Source organism: Poecilia formosa, unplaced genomic scaffold (genome assembly GCF_000485575.1).
Source record: "Poecilia formosa unplaced genomic scaffold, Poecilia_formosa-5.1.2 Scaffold1, whole genome shotgun sequence".
Classification (NCBI taxonomy): Eukaryota; Metazoa; Chordata; class Actinopteri; order Cyprinodontiformes; family Poeciliidae; genus Poecilia; species Poecilia formosa.
Genome location: NW_006799940.1, coordinates 5,332,869 through 5,350,963, shown reverse-complemented (window position 1 = coordinate 5,350,963; position 18,095 = coordinate 5,332,869). Strand labels below are relative to the sequence as shown.

At 37.4% G+C, this 18,095-nt stretch overlaps 1 protein-coding gene across 12 annotated transcripts in view; it reads right to left on the bottom strand.

Moving 5' to 3' along the window:
- Positions 1-18,095, bottom strand: part of LOC103134535 (otoferlin) — an 83,184-nt gene that overhangs the window by 40,145 nt on the left and 24,944 nt on the right. For all 12 annotated transcript variants that reach the window (XM_007546821.2, XM_016669196.1, XM_016669218.1 and 9 more), the window contains exons 3-5: positions 15,072-15,160; positions 8,299-8,398; positions 4,717-4,916 (exon numbers count right to left, since the gene is read on the bottom strand). In XM_007546821.2, coding sequence (XP_007546883.1) covers positions 4,717-4,916; positions 8,299-8,398; positions 15,072-15,160 — 389 coding nt within the window. The remainder of the gene's footprint in view (positions 1-4,716; positions 4,917-8,298; positions 8,399-15,071; positions 15,161-18,095) is intronic.

The window sequence follows — 18,095 nt, the reverse complement described above, 5'->3', positions numbered from 1 at the left end:
TCTCATGGTGAGTGATTTCTACCAAAGGTGGAAAGTTATTAGGATTTCAGTTATCAGGTGTAAGAGGCAACTACTTTTCACAGCTTGATTTGTGAAAATCTTTTGTCCTCTAACAAATAGTCACTGAATTTTGGTTTTGTTCAGGCTTTCTTTGCCTGGTATTAAATTTAGGTTGATGATCTGTAGTATTCCCAGTTTCAAAGCCTGTTTTCAAAGCATAAACAAATTCTGTAAAAGGATATTTAGAGAATATCCTTTTTATATCCGTTGATATGGAGGTAGTACAAACCCAGTTATCCATCCAAATATATGCATATCTGGAGCTGCTCCATATGCTGGGAAATCTCATGAGTATGCATATCTACATACTAAAGTATCTTATGTTATTATTTCTTCTATTTTAATCTCCACAGTTAAAAACAGCAATTTAAGGAGTTATGTAATAATAGTTAAGGCCCAGAAGTTCTCAATTATATAAAGTAAATATCACTTCTGGCAAATCTAACATCGACTACGACGTAACTCGCACCCAAATGCTTCGCCAAACTTCAGGAAGTGTCTAATTATTCAACACAAATGTAGCTTCCTCACTAAGCTGCAAGCTCAACGACCAAGACAAATAATTAAAGGGCACCAAATCTATAATTAAGATACATTTCCATGTTTAGTACGTGAGGCATATTTCTGCTTCGGCTGATGTGCCGTATTTGCCGTGGAGATTGTTCCTCTGGGAGCCGGTGGAGCGGTGAAGCAGACCCGCTGCACAAAAGGCAGCTGAGATAAAAGAGTGCAGAACACCTGGACCAAAGCACCGCCACGTGATGCATCATGTAAAACCAGGGCTGTCACTGAGGACTTACGCATAAGAGAGCAGTTTGAGACAGTCAGAGTGAAAAAAAAAAAAAAAAAAAACAGAATCAATATGTGTTGCGGATTATTATCGTCGTAAAATAGCATCGCACAAACTGAAAGCTGATTTGATTTCGCACAGATAGAAGATGATTATTTATGCATTATAGCTTCGTGAAGTGTTATTTTGACTGAGTTACGCCAATGTGCACCACAAGTTAAAGCCTTAATATTTAAAGAATTTCATGTCTGGAGGTCAAATAACAGCTTAACCTTTGAATCCGTCCCCTTTATGTCTAACACATGTGCTTCTCTCCAGGCACTATTCACCACTCCTGCTTTCCCAGTAGTAAAATGACACATCAGGGGATTTATTAGCTGGTAATAAGCAAACTCCTGCTAAGCTGGCTCATTGTGGTGTTGCCTACAGCGCAAGATGATTTATGGGTGTTACCATAGATTGTCCTGCAGGGACAGGCACAATGCTGGAGGTGGAGATGGAAGAGGGCTGGTGGAAGGAGTGCAGTGGTCAGCATTATTAATAGCGATGGAGAAAATTAAGTTCTGCTTATGAAGCCATTTGTCTCCAATGCAACACAGGAGTGTGAATCAGACTTGATAAAAATAAATAATAATAATGAGCAAACACTTCTCCAAGAAATGTGGATGACCTTTGGGCTGCAGCTGATAGAACTGATATAGTTTTATGTGGGTGAAGTTTTATTTTTGTTCCTACATTAATTAGTGATTAACTCCCTCTAAAGGGATGCTCCAAAATGAAGCAAATATAAAATGTAAATGTTGTTGCAAAGTTTCACACTCAAAGTCCAAAAAAGGTTTTGGTTTTTGCTTACGGGGGCTATTTCTTTAAAAGTAACTGGCTTAAAATCTGTCCAGTCTAAATTTACACTGTTCTCTATAGAGCACAATGATCCCAAACAGATAAATAAATAACACGAGGGTCTAGTTTTGAATCTGCATGGAATTATGTATGCTATATCGCTATTTAAAACAATTTGTGCTTATTAAAAAACACAACGAAGAATCTGATTTATGATGAGTGCTGCATGATTTATAGGGCAATAAAGATGAGTCTGTAACATTTCCTCTACTCTGAACTGGAAAATGGAAAAACTTTACCTCTTAAATTTCTGAATGGCACAAAAAATATATTTTCTTCTTTTAAACCTCAAGGGGAAAAGAAGATGAGAAGGTTTTTTTTTTTTTTTTTTTGAGTTTCTGAGAACTTTGGGCCAAAAAGCACAGAAGGAGAACAACAAACATATGTTTTTCATAACATGTCACCCCTCAAGGTGGAGGACATGTCATGCTATACTGCATTTCCAAAGAAATATCAAATAAACAGTTCAACCTGGAAAGACTCAGATGGAGAAAAAGGAACAATTAAAAGATTTAATGACAGGAATGAATGACAGTTTTTTGGCGCTCGGGCCCCGGCAGCTGATTTGAGCTGAGATATGATGTGAACTCGATGAACATCCCGATAACTGATTAGGTATGCTCTCCCCCCGGGGCCCGACGCTGGTGGTGGAGGTCAGGAAAGGGTGCTATCCTGGAGAGCTGAAGGATGTGGGTGGACAAGGGGCGGTGTGGTGGGTTGAACGCAGCTGGGAACCGGCTGACGGCTTGGGTGTGGATCCTTTTATGCAGAGCTTGATTGATGATTGGATGGGCCGGGTGAGGTCCAGCGCTGAAGATGGAGATGAGCATGACGCCGATGAGCGAAAGGAGGGGGCCAGAGTCTTCCAGGTTGAACTTTCGCTGTAGCTCCATTTTATAGAAAGAACAGCAGTTGAGTAAATTAACTGCAGTCGACAAATAGTGCTGGATTTGTTTTTTCTTGTAGGTCAAAACCACTCCAAGTTCTCTTTTTTAAGCCCTGCTCTTTCCTCTTCTCCCTTTAGGAGCAGAAGAGTCTTCCCAAGTCGTCGTCTCCTCCACACTCACACCTCATTACCAGAGGAAGGGGAATAAAAACTGGCTGTATGGAGCATCAGAATCGATGAGACGGTGAAATAGTTTTAGAAAGTTTCATTCAGAAGATAGGAAAACTGTGCTGCTGATAATTAGGGAAGGAAAATGTTTGAAAGAAACGTAGCAAGGCAATTAAAATAAGAGATTAGCGCTGGATTTGTCGACTGCAGGTTTTTCTTCATTCTTACTGTTTTATTGCACATTCAGTTTTGTTTCTCAGGACAAATTCTCTGCAACACCATCTGACCTGACTGACAGCTCTTTGCAACAAGCAACAAAGATACAGAGCTTGTACTTAATGCATCTTTAGCAGGATCACATGTGTTTAATATAAATTTAAGCTTCATTCAGCAGCTTTCTTGCCACTCTCCTTGAATAACTCTAAAGTCATACTTTTTTAGTTTATTTTTTGGTCATATAAGAGCCTTGGGATGGCCTTTACCTTCATTCCTACTGCAAATGCATTTCTTTCATTCTATGCTGTAAAATAGTGCAGATTAGATGTGCCATGTTCGTGAACAAGAAGAAATATAAGTGCATGATGTTATTTAGACAAGACTCAAATAAATTTTTCCGGGCATCTATTCAATCTGTAGCATAGGGATGTGTTTATGTGTCTGGCTGAGCAGATAGTCTCAGTGAAAATCAATACCGCCTACAGATGCTTTCATGTACTATTCAGCAAAAGCATGAGAATTAACGGTCCATGAATACACTGACTGTGGGCAAAATGAAAAGAGAGAGGGAGAGATGTAGAGAAACAAGAAAGGCATAATCTGAACAGATTTTTGCAGCTTTTAAACAATAGTTTTACAACCTTGCACACGCTTGTCTTACTTGTCTCTTGCTCTAAATAGTAGAATAAAAAAAACATTCTCACTTCAAAACAAAACAGTTACGAAATGCTTTCACATTTTTATCAAGCCTCTTCTTGTTTTTTGCATCATTAAAATGCTAAGAAAAGACATTAAGAAACTTTCTTCTTAAAAACACCATATTTCTTTTTGTTTGTTTTTCTCTGTTTTATGTCATGTATTTAATCAGTTTTTTTTACTTTTTTTGCACTGAGAACATGAATACTCAGATAACCTCTGCCATTTAGGGAGATTCATGCTGTTTTACGAGTCCTTAGAAGAAGTGCCAATTTAAACATATATTTACACACCCATTATCAATATTTAGATGGAAAAAAAGATGGAAGCATTGTATGTTAGTTTTTTGTACATTGTAATTATTACTTATTATCTATTTTATCTCATTTTGAAGTCGTTCTGCCACTCCTTGAATTCTAGAACCATACATTTACTTAAGCTGCATATGAAGAAATAAAAACATTTTCTCAGTGTCTGACATTACATCACATAAAAAGGTTTCCCTGTTTTAGGTCTGACTACTAGTGTATTTTCTATTTGCTAAATCTCAGAACAATGAAATGTGTGACTTGGGTCACAAATTCTATGTATCCTTCAACCATCGTCTTATAATAGTTTGATAAAATTTTGGTCAATACCTTCAGACACAACAATTCGCTCATTCTTACCTTTTCGCTCACAACTGTTCAGTGATCTTCATAAATTTCGAGTTGGACTGAGACCAGGACTTTTTGATGACCCTTCAGTTTTTTGTCCTTAATCCACTTTGTTATACTTTCATGATATTTTTAGGATTATTGTGAATTTAGAAGACATCCAAACATTAACTTCCTGGCTGATTTCTGCATCAACATTTGAACATTTTAATCAAAATCCTCAATGTAGCTAAGGTTATTTCAATAACAAATATAATTGTTGTTTAGGCAGAACAGCTATGATCAACTTTAAACCCTCATTTTTGAAGTAATGCGACTGTTATTAAGGAAACTGTTTAACTTACTTTCTGAAGGTTGGTATGGACCCCTGTAATGACCGTCCAGGAGAAGTCCCTGACCCGTGGCTCTGTCCTGAAAGCAAGCTGTCTGTTTCAAAAGCAAACATGCCATCACGATCATCAGGGACATCCAGGAACTCTCCATCGCTCCACATCCCCCCTGTGCCATCCATCGGCTGGTATCTAATATCTATGGTGACACTGGTCTGAAAAGGAAAGAAGACATTAAAACATTGGGGCCAAATTATGACAGAGTGCTTCACTTTAAAATTGGCATGTGCTAGACGTGCTCTCACTTTTATAAGTGAGCTCTAAGGTGATGTGCTTTTAGAGTTGATTTGCTAAGCAGACTCAAAGAAAGAAGATTGATCGACTAACGCTGTGCCTCCTGCATAAAACAACAACTTCCAGTCTGTCACATACTATTTGTTGGTTTTAGGATTAGTTTGGATACAGGAAAACCAATGTTTCCCTGCTTGGTTGATCTGTTTCTTCTTCCTTATTTTGTTTGGAGTGGCCCAGGATCGCCTGTTATTTTGTTGTGAGGATAATTCTTCTTAATTTTGAGTTCAATTGTAGCAGCTGGGCTGGTTTTCGTTTCTTAGGTTTCTTTAGAGCCATTTTCAGTAGATGGAGGTTCATCGGGTATCTCAGTTTGGGACATTTTGCATCGGCCTGGAATAAAAGTTCTGCCTTTCCCTAAAACAATGAAAATTTTTTTTTTTTCCTCAGATGTTATACACATGTCATTAATGAAAACTAATCGATTTTTAAAATTTTATATAATAAGTATATACTAACTGTATATACTCTAACTGCTCCCAGTGAGGAAACTTTTCATTACAGGCATTTTACATATTTTATAGATTTTATATTTTACAAATTAGTTAGTTCTTATCAGTTTAAGATAAGAACTAACTAATAGCTGTGAATAGCTACAGCATATTCACATAAATGTGTCTATAAAAAGTATTGACACTCGTGGATGTTACACTCTTTTTCTGTTTTTACAAATCAGTCGTGGTCAACAAAATTGGGCTTTTGTGGCAAAAAATCCCTTTAATATCAAAGTGAAAACTGGTTTCTACAAATTTATGACAATTAAACAATATTTATTGTAAAATAAGTGATTGCATAAATATTCACTCCCTTTAAAGTGACTGAACTAATTCAACAGAGATGCTAGCATGACAGCAAGTTCTTGACCTTTACATTTAAGGTTCATTCTGTGAAAAATATTAAAACTTGGTAATAAGATTGTATTCACAAGAAGGATTTTGGTATTTGCGGGTGCATCAACGTGGCCTCAACACTGGCAACCAACTTGGCACGGCAATAAATCACTCTGGCTCCTTGTGTGCTGCAAAAATTCTGACTGACATTTTCATGCAGGCCAGAAACATGGCTGGGCTGGCAGTTTGTCTTTAGCATCTTCTTGGGAGACATGTTTGGACAAATACTATCCTCCTGACAATGACCTAAACTTTATTACAGAGCGTCCAATTTATGCCACTGACAAAGACAGATGAGGGGGAAATATACGAGAAACTCCCTCCCTTTCCTCTACCCTTCTCTGCTTCACGGTCTGTTCCTTACAACATCTTCACCAGGCAATCTGCGTGGTCCACCAGGAGTTAGATTTGTTGCTATGGCAACAACAATAGTAGTGCTCCCAGGTAACGTCAGGTTTAGTTTTACCGCTCTCTTGCTACAGGGATGCTAAGCAGTGAAATTCTCCTCCCAGTGTGTGTGTGTGTGTGTGTGTGTGTGTGTGTGTGTGGGTGTGTGTGTGTGTGTGTTGACAGAACTCACGAACACACTGCATGGGTGTGAATATGAGCTTGCATGCACACCAAGGAGCGCCGCTCGCATGCAGTGTTACATCATCTCAGAAAAAAAAACACACCAGCACTCTCCAGCCCACCAACACGGTCCTGCAGTGGTTTTCAGATTTTATACAGTGTTTGTTTGACTCAATGCTTTCCATCTCGCCGTCCTCTTCCTCCCATACCCAATACACTCCTACACTATATTTTTATTATCAATCACACAGTTCTTCTCTCCACCAAGCTGCCCAGGGCTAAATTTAAAATCAATAGATTATCAGGACTTCTGCTGAGCATCTAAATGTGCTGATATTGCTTTTAGATTGTAGTATATATAAGATTATTGTTGATGTGGAGCTCTTCAATGATGAGGTCCCTTAATTAAGTTTATTACGTCTTCTGCTAGAACTCAACGTCCAAAGCAAATTTAATTTCTCTTTCATATTTCCCACAAGGTTTTCCTATTTGGATTCCTCAAGATATACTTGTTGATAAAAAAAAAAAGAATAAACAATTTACCCAATAAGAAAGTGTTGTGACTTTAAAGTTGCCCTTAAATTAATAATTTAAGGAGCGATTGAAAATTTCCCCTTCGAACCTCATCGTGTCTTGAAAAAGTATTTGTAGCCCTTAAACTTTTTATGAAGTTACAACCATATTCCTCAATCTATTTTGTTCAGATTTTATGTGATAGACCAACACAAACTACTGCACATTTTGTGAAATAATTCAAATGTTTTTGTCATTTTAATTCAGCCCCTTGGACTGAATTATTAAGGTAAACCTAAATTAAATTCAGTGCAACTGTTGTGGAATAAAAAAAAAAACTATTTCCAAGCACTGTCAGGTGAAATCACTCAATCAGGTCTATTCATATATTGTGCACAATAAAGAGAGCTTGTAGGACAATCAATAATGAAGCAGTTGTGGGTGAAAAGCTCTGCCAGGCAGAGACAACACTTGAGTTTTATACCAAGGATAACGGATCCAAAACAAGAGGCGAGACAGTCTGGTTCCGATGCAGCTGTAAAAAACAACTCCCAGCCTTGTACATGTAACCCAAATAGCTTCTTTTGGTGGGAGTTCACAAGCATTTAATATGACATGGTCAGCAGATGTTAACTTGTGATCATTTTCCACCGCAGCAACCAAAAGACTTTAGAAGTCACCAAATTCATTGACTTAATGTCTATGATATTTAATCACATTTATTATATTGTGATTAATATAGTAATCACAATGTTATATGCAAGTGTATATTCAGCACACTTGAATATAAGCCACACTATCTCATGCACCAAATTAATTGTAGCCAAACACCCCCACAGCATGATGCTGCTACCATTATCCTGCTTGGCAATTGTTATAGTGTTAAGTTTGAAAACCATCTCCAAACAAACTTATTTTTATTAGTCAGTCTTTGTTTCATGACATTAAAATGTCGCACCAGAAGGGAATTTGTCAAGTGCCGAAAGAAGCTTTAAGATGTTGATTTCAATTTGTTCAGCACCTTGTTTTCATGCTGCAGTTTGTGTCTGCAACATTGACCCAATGTGAATCAGAGAAAATCTGCAACACATAAAAACGAGTGCAGTATTGTTTTTGATTCATTGCAGTTATAAGTTACATAGTCAGTCACACGGTTAAGAGAACAATTCAAATGCATCGTTAATAAGCTAAATTGAATAGAATGTTTTTGGCTGTGAAGAGCAAATGCTCAACACTAACCAAAACTGTTTACAACCCAAAAGGGAGATCTTACCTTTATTGACATGTTGTTGTCATCAATGAGGGTATCTGTCAGCTCTAGATGTCCCTCTTCAGCCACTTTCTGAAGCACCATGCAGAACGTCCCGACCAGTCTGCAGCAAAAGAGAAAGGCACACAATTTAAAACAGTGAAATAAGACAACACATTACTTGTTTTTGTTGTTTTTTTTTTTTACATTTGGTCTACTCTGCTGCACATTTGTTCAACCATGTAGTCTCACTGAGTCTTTGCAACATCACTTCTGCCTTTTCACTTACAGTAATAAAAAAAATGGCTAATTGTATTTCCTGCTTGCTGACCAGAGGCACCTGCTCTCCACTGTGTTTCCTTCCTCACAGTGTGGAGGTGAATGTGTCATGAACAGAAGCTGCTTTGGTGAGATGAAACACACTGAGAAAGTGCCACACTGTCACCCCCTCACACACAGAATCTCAGACTTTAAACACTATATATATATATATATATATATATATATATAAAAAAAAGCTCAAACATCACCTAAACCCCCAGAGGTAAAGATTCTGTTTCATTGGCATGTTTCATTCATTTGGCTGTAGGTTAAGATGGTACAAGCAGAGTATTTATACAATTTAAGAATTATAAAAGAGGAAGTTGCATTAAATTTCTTTCCAAGTATGGATTTTGCTCGCCTCTGAGTGAGGACCCAGTTAAAATGTTGCAAAAAAGAGAATTTGGTGCCTTTCCCTGACTTAAATTAAGCTTTCAGAAACACGCATTGCTCTTAATGTCTATACTTTGAATGCAAACAAGGTGAAAGCTTCTTTTAGGATTCAAGGGCAAGCTTAATTTTCTTTTAGCAAAACAAAGAAAACTAATTTTGACATCAATGTGTAGGTGTGGTGTATGGAGAGCCGCAAGAAACTTGAAAAGAAAAAGGTTTTCTGTCTTCTCAGGGTGATTAATTTAGCCACATTAGAGATGGTAAAGAAAGTATTGAATCTCCAATTTAGATATTTCTACCGGCTGCTACTGGGTCATTTCATTCAGCTAAGTATCAATAAAAGCAAAAAAACACACCATTCAAACCAGGCCTGTAACATAAAACTGATCTCCTGAAAAAAGAAACATACAGAAATAAAAACAAAACAACTTTTTATTATCACATATTGCCTCCTGAACTTCTTCAATTTTCTCCTGGGATTCAGCAGGATCTGAACTGTGGGTGTCTCCAGTCCTTCAGGGTTGTTGGGTTATTGACGCTGTGTTCGATTCTGCTCCTCTCTTTACACTCTCCTCAAAAACACAAATAAAAATACAAAAGAATGGGATAAAATACGATTGAATGGAGGTCACTGCTGCTCAAGGACCCCTCACAAAACACAACAGTGGGGAGAAACTCTGTCCCAGGTCCCATTCAAGCAGCCAATTAGAGCTGGTGAATAATTTAAAGAGTTTCCTCCATAACAGAGCATTGTTTGCAGAGTAATAAGTCACACGTGTAGACCAAAGCCACAGCCATATGTCATTTCCAGCTGAACCTTTGTTTACATCCACTTTTAGGTCAGATAAGACAGAAAATGAAGCTATTGTACTTTTAGCATCGTATATTCAAATGACTCGACAAAAGCACCATTACAAGGAAACGTCACAGGTGTTTAGCAGGCAGGGAAATCTAAAATGGTTAAACAAGAGTATTCATGCAGAAGCCAAACATACACACACACACACACTGCTGCGTTGCTCCAATAGGACAATAAAAGCTGACAGCTAGGTGAAAAGTAAAATAAGAGCACACTGCAACACCAAATACCTTCTAATTAAATTTACGAGCAAAGACTAACACAACAAAGGCAGGGCGTCGAGTTATCAGAGGGTAAATAAGGCAGTTATTATTCCAGTCTTCTCCCTGCTTTAATCCCTCTATGCGCCTGCTGTCGTTACCAGCACTTTGTTTTCTTTGAAGTCAGTGGCTATGAATTGCTTTTACATTAAGGAGTGAGGCTATTCTTGAGTGAGCAGCAGTTCCAAACCCAATAATTTATTCTCGGACTCTCTACTTTACTTTGAGAACAAGTTTTCTTGTAAGTGATTCCCCTCAGGCGTAGACAGGTGCTCTTGCAGTGAAGGTGAGTTGCTGTCAGGTTCGCCGGTGAATATATTCAGACACTTGCAGACTAAAGTTGGAGAGGTTACTGATAGCTGTGTGTAAAAAGAAAAAAAAAAACTTTTTCTTGAAGTTCAGCTTTGATCCTGTCACAGTAAGTCCAAACCCATTGCATTATAATCAACTACTTTCTTCATCAGACAGGGCTGATCAATACATTCAGGCCTGTTCTGTCGTTTCCTTTTAACCATTGTGCCGAGTGTACAAGTGGTGAATAATTGAATTGAGCGGGGCCTATCATGTTCTGCCTCACTTTTTACCATTTCAAAGGGCGCCATTCATTATTGACCAACAATTTACTTTCCTCTGCTCCATAATTCAAACCTCACCTTCCTTTTATTTTGTATTTTCATTCTTTGTGAGTGTCGGGTATTTTTTTTTTTTTTAGCAAACCATGGCATGACCAAGCTAAGGATCATCATAAGAAATGCTCAAGTGAGAAGACATTTGAGATTTATGTACACAAATAGCGAAGAAATAACAATCACAACTTATACACGGTGTTCAAGGACGAGTATCTATCAACTGGCAACGTTTGCAGATAAACAATTCGTCTCTTTGTTCCAGATGGACAACACTGATGACAAAATGCTGTTAAGCTGTTTTTAATGGGGGAGCTCCCAAAAATATGTTTTCCAGTACAGCTCATTTTAGTTGTTTTTACTGCAGAGACGCCTGTGGGCAGAGTGCCGCTCCAGCTTCACAACAGCCAAGCGCCATCACAGGAGAGACTCAGAAAGAATCACACATAAACACAGTATGACCCAGATTTCTTTCACTCAGATTCTTTTTATTAGAAAAAAAGGAACAACAGAACAAGAGCATGGGCGCTTTTAAAAGCTGCCCAACATACGGACATTAAAGATGTTTCAGCTTATGATGCCTGTTACTGTATTCAAGCTGTAGGTGGTACGATGTAACAGTGCATGCAAACTGTAGATAACACTCCCTACTCCAGTATACTTTAACATAAGTTATAAAGAAGTCATTTACAATTAAAATAATCTGAGAATGAATTATGATAAAGGATTGTTCTGAAAAGCATAATTCTTAGCAACAACAACATCATATCTGGAGATACTTTGTGCTGTTACAAAAGAATAAGACAAGTACAAAATGAAGTTTTCTCTATAAAAAGCAACCTAGGAGTCAAATCTTGCCACAAATTTTCAGTTGGACTTTGAATGGGCCATTTTTAACACTTTTTTTTAACAATAATATGCTTTGTTGTAAGTCCTGCAACTATTCCTCCTCCACATTTGTCCCATCTCCAACAAACCTGAATCAAATTAATGGCTCGTTACCAGGCCTCTGCAGTATCCAGGTTTAGTAAAGGAGATGGTAGTCATTATGGGGCCCCATAAGGAACACTCGGTCCCCGCAATGTAGTATGTGTTAGGAAAATTGATATTACAATGGAGGCCACACACACACACACACACACACGCACACGCACACACACAATAAAAGCCTTTTATGAAAGTACAGTATGTCCATCAGGCAGGGGAGAAAACTGCTAATTAAACATGTTGTATATGCCCATGGCGAACGGTGACCCTCATGCATCATCGCCACCTTTGTCTTATGGTAATGCGATCAGCCTTATTGTCATAGGGTGTAACATGCTGGCCTCACAGTGTGTTGGTACTTTAAGAGATGAAGTAGGTAGGTCATCATTTTTGTCATGTGGCCCGTGGACATATGGAGCAGGTGTGAGAACAACAGGAACTATTGTTCACTCTGAATTATTTACCAACTTCCCTGTGCAAAGGTTACTCTGACTATAAATATTACCAAACTGCTCACAGACATTTATTTTATTTTTTTTTGACAAACTCTGTTTTCACATTGTGGATTTTTTTTTGTCTATTGATTTGTTGGATTACTTCCCATTCACTTCATAATTAAACACCTTTTGGGTTAATGAATATAGCTAAACTAGAAATAGTTGAATTTACAAAAATAAAACTGTTAAAATTAAAACTGGAGAATAAAATAAAATAAACTTGGGGAAATAAAGAAACAGATTTAGTAGGGCCATTTTCTGGGCTAAATAAACAAAAATGAAATTCTGTAGTTACACTCTGTCCTCTCTGAGACCAGGTCTTCTTAATTGGTTGATGATTTGTTGTAAAGTTCTAAAGATATTTAACTATAAATTATAAATGCAGATTTTATTTTAAAAAAAAAAGTCAGAAGAAAATATCAGCGGGGGTCTAATATTGTTGCTTTAAATTGATAAGAAACTAACTCCACAATTTGTTGAGAGACTGGAGAGTAAGAAAAGAAAGAATAAAACAAAGTACACGGCATTACCAACACCGACACCTTGAAAGATCCATTGGAAATTGCTCATACTACCTTACTTCATAATGCCAAATTCAATTTTCACACGAATACCAGCTTTGTCACAGTATCAGTAGAGTTACTTTTCAAACTTTGAGATTTCCAAAACTATTTACCTGATTATGTTGAGTTATGAAACAGCATTCCTGTTTCAGACTCACAATAGCACCACAGAAATCTCTATGTCAGAACTGTTGAGAACTGATACGACATCTGTCCGCACTCCTGTCACCACCTTTTTAGATCTCAGTCATCTCTGTGCTTGGATAAGAAGTGAGTCACAGTCTGACTGTACGGTTACGCGAATAAAGTCCCAAGACATTAGCACTAACAGATGTGCAGAGTGACAAGCAAATAACGTTTGAATGACGATAAGGCCGCGCAATCTTTCTCCAGTCTGGCCCCTTGACTGTTTATAAAAAGCGTCAATTAACTCAGTGTGAAACCTGACTGGATCTGTTTCAAACACAGGAGATGGGCCTACTTTCAGTGTTTAGAGGGAGACAAACTGCCTCTCCATTTGTAGAGGAGATGGAAAAGCTTGGCAGGAAGCCTTCCAATCTAGCCATTTTGTCAAGTAAATGTATTCAGTCTGATCCATGATCCCTGGAAGGTCATGAATTGGTGTACATTGCAAATTGCTTTTGGCTCCTACACCCAAAAAACAACTATTTTGCCATAAAATGCTGCACCAGCTCACTTTGAGGCATCCAATGTAACCTTTTCAGCACATCTTCAGCACATGTTGTGGGAGCTTCTTTTCCTTTAACAGGGCTTCAGATAAGTATCTTTTATTTATTGCTCACAGGTAAACCTTCTTTGATCGCCCACAGCTTTAGTTGTTCTCCTAAACGGCCGAATCTAAATGCAGAAACATCCAAACCAGAAACAAAAATCATTCAGCATTTTGTTTTTAATTTTAAAACTTCAGCCAAGTAGCATATCGCTTCCTTCTCTTCTTTTCTGTCAGCCCAAACCCAGATTTTCAGGAATGACTGCTCCATAACCTGCTTTTGTCCTTAAAATATGGCCACCTGCGTTTTTTACAGAATAAATGACCCTGTTGACTGAACAACACCTGATATTATTTCAAACATGCGCCTTTCAATTAATGGTCTAATTACACAGGATCGTTAAATCTTTAAAATTACCCCCAAAACAGTGATTTTTAGTTAGTACAGAATTACTTTGAACGTAAACTATGCATCTGCAAATAACTGAGAAAGAGACAGGGAATTATTCGCCTCCGCTGTAATGCTGTTCATCATTCTAACTGATGACACAAAATTGTGGCCTGCACAAGAGAACGCACAGCAAATATTAACTTTTCTAATTAAGCAAACACACTGCAATTTCTGTTATGATGTGATTCTATATTATTGGGATAATAGTTTAGATTATTTTTATTATTCCCACCACTGGTGTCACTGAGTACCAGGCAACTTTAATTATGTCTGTATTAAACACAGTCTGTGGCCTGCCTTTAATAGCTCCTTGTTTACAGAGTGTGTTTACACTCATATGTGGGTCAAATAGAAGGTAAATGTGTGGCTGTGTGTATTCAAAAAGGCCTGCATGGAGAAAGGAAGTGTGTATTGCATTTTTGTATGTCATCAACTCAAGAACCTAAGCATTAAACTCTGTTACATTATACCGTGTTTTTCATGATCTGACTGTTTGGACTGTGTGACATGACAAATGAGCCAATTACAGAGGTTGAATTGCAGTTTCATTACTTCAAGCGCTCCGTTGATGTGAAAGTGACTCATGTCCAGCTCAGTGGTTTACAATGTTTTTACACAGGCAATTTACTCCATTTAAGTCAAGCTCTCTGGGAATTCAAGCTCATTCTCCACCTTACTTCAGAGACAAACACCATGTGTCAGTCTGAGTTGGTCATAGGCTGACACTAAAAGACAAGCAATGCCCCCAAACTGCAAATGGATTTACTCTGAAATGCCGTTGGATGGGATGCAACTCATTCTGAATCCGACAGTTTCTGGCAACTCTTAGAGTTTAAAAATGCATCACAGCTTTGCAGCGTTCACTCACCAATCTACCAATAATATTATTTAACCTTAATGTTAGCATAGAAACAGACTTTCACTGTGTTCGTTTTCTTGTTTTTTTTGTTTGTTTTTTTTAAAAACAACCATCTATCTATACTGATATTATTCACCAAAAGGTGATACAAATTAAATTGTGCTATACAATCAGACTAAAAAGATGTTGTGCGCTGAAAGTAGTTTAAAAAAAAAAAAAAAGAAAAGTTCAAAACAGGAGTCTTAACTCACCTATTTGTGAAGACTTTGCTGTAATTGTACACTTGGACCTCCAACATCTCATTTTGATCAAGTCTGCTGGCAATGGGCCATCGAAAAGTCTGGTAGAGAAAAAAAATAAATATCAAGGGTTACAAAAATGTAGCAGCAAAATATGAGACAATTTAATAAAGAACTATTCTACACTTTGTTTCTGTAAAACTATTTTGTTTGTTTACGCTGAGGTGTAATTAAAAAGCAATGCAATACCTATTCTGTGCCAATAGGTGGCAATGACATTGACATTGAATTCAAGAGAGAAGTTCCTTAAAAATGCCTACTTCATAATAATAACAATTTCACCAACTTCTAATGTGCATGGAGGGCTGGATAGATCTGATGAGGTCAAAAGTCCCGCATTGTTTTAAATTCAGAGGAACCAACAGCAGGTCCACTGATTTATCGGTCATATGGAGCAGCTGATAATTGGTCAATAAATGAATAGTTTCTATGGACAAATAAATGATGAGCTCTTAATGCATTTTGATATTTCATACAATGCTATGTAGTAAAAAAAAAGGCTTGTAGTTTAGCACTAAAACATAACAGCATTTGTGCTATTTATTCATATATCCACTGTGGTGCTAAAAAGAACCCTCATAATTGCAGACATGACAGCAGATTTAATTTTCTTCAGTGATGTTTAGCCACACAAAAAGATAAATCACTGCAAATTATTCCCCCCGAAGTGGATTTAAGGCCTAGCGTCAGCATACATCGGCTACCCTACAGAGTCCTTGAGGGCGTAGATATTTCTGCCGAAGGCAGATCTGTTGTTCTGAAGGGAGCAAGATATTGGAATGTTTTATTCATCATTCTAAACATCTCTGTTGAGTTAGCTGGGAATATTAATAGTATTTTTCTTCTTGAGATAAAGCAATAAACTGTACTGTAAGTGTTGGCTATTCTTGAGTGAAATCCCAGTCATTATGATAGAGAAGATAAATGATTGCTTATGTCAATTACTTTCTAAATATTACTCTGAAGGATGTTTTTTGACTCACTGACAAAAAAAAAATTGAAAATGTTGCAGCTCTTCATATAAGCATATTACAGCAAGATGCATGCATTGTATTGAGTTGCCATTGTAAAAGATACAGGAGTTGGCAGAAGTGTCCTGTTTGCAGTCTATTTTATTTTTCTGAATACTTCAGTCTTAATGTTCTGAGGCAATAAAATGGATCTAATAGGATTAAATGATGCGTTACATTAGAATGTACTTGACAAACACATCTATGTCTGAGATCCTAATTAAATGAGGAGAAGTACATTTTTCACAAATGTCTTGATAAACTGATGTAGGTTTATGCATTTATGTATGAATGCTGATTTAAATAGGACTTTTCTTGATAGTTGTCTTTTGTTGTTTTCCATGGTTATTACAGTGCCTTGCAAAGCAATTCATACCCTTTTTCACATTAAATCTAAAGGTACTAATGTGTATTATTATGACCTTATGTGAATGACCAGCAAAACACACAAAGTTTAGTTTGTAGATTGTATGTAGAAGACCAATCCTTGCCATAATCCCATCAACTCTGGCCAGGATCCCTGTCCCTGAAGGATAAAAACCAACCCACTACCATAGCAGCCACCATCATTTTTAATAGTGGGTGTTTGATTTTGATCAGTAACTTAGTCCTGCTTTAAACTTCTCCCCAGCTTTATTCCAGAACAATCTACTCTGTTTCTTGGCCTCCATGTTGCTGTTTGTTCACTAATGTCCTCCAACAGCGTCAAACTCTGACACCATATTACACCACATCACTACGCTTTGCTGCTTCAAACAACAAGTACACGACTACATAATTAAGTAGAGGAACAAAAGCTCTTGCCGTAAAAGTTCAAAGGATGATTAATTAGCCTTTTTGGATAACATTCAGCAAACTGTTTTTAATTACAGTATTATGATGAAACAATATCGTGACGACAGATGTATAAAGATTGCGCAGGTGATTTAAAACTCATTGACTTCCCACTGTTTTTTGGCATCCCAGTCTGGAAAACACTGCAGGGCAGGAAGCACATCCGTCAGGACTGTCCTATTACTGAATCCTGGAGTTCCCACCTGCTTCTGCCTTAGAGGATCTGTGCATTCATATGCATGCACTGCTTTGAGTTGTGAGTCTGTGCTTTCTACCCTGAGGATCTGCAGTCTGTGCTTTCTTTTCCCAAGCTCTAACCAACTGAGGGCAGGACTTTTGCCACTTTCAGAGGCTTCACCCACTCCACTTAAAACACTTAGAAGCCGCTAACAGCTCCTGAGTGTTTGTCCTTGTCAGAATATATCAACTAAATCAACTGTATTGCATCTACTTTATAGCAATTCCCCTCCTGTGTGATTTAGCTGCTGAAAAGTAAGCCCCCAGCATGTTGTTAATGATGACAGCACACAGGAAGGGATCAACATTATACCAGCACACATAAGCTCAAATGATGCACATCATAATGAGATTATGTTAGGGTTATTCAACTCCAGGAACACAACAAGTAAGCATGCTAATTTCCCCAGAGAAGTAGAGATTTTAATCTGTGTTTTCACAATAAACAACACTTATTCTGAAGTATGTAAGTCATAAAAATCTGCCTATAAAAATGTGTTTCGACTTTAAGTTTGAACTATCCATAGTTTAAATACTATCAAGTTTTTATTAAGTGCTATGCTACACTAGTTCTTCTTCTTTTTTATTGCATCCAAAAAAACATATCATTGTAGTTCAAGCAGAAGAAACACTAAGTTTTTTAACTTTATTGGTAAAATGCAGTGTGTTGAATAAACTTTGAGATAATGGAGCTTCTTTAAGTTAACGTGATAACCACTACGCTACGGAAACTCATGCTCTTTGCATTGTTCCTAGTAGACCATCCAAAATTTGTTAAAGACGAATATCAGCTATGGGCATGGAACAATGTCAAATAGTTATACTACAGATCCTCTCAGAGAGCACAGTAACTTGGGGAAGAAACTGTCAAGACTTATACTTGTGCCTAATTTCA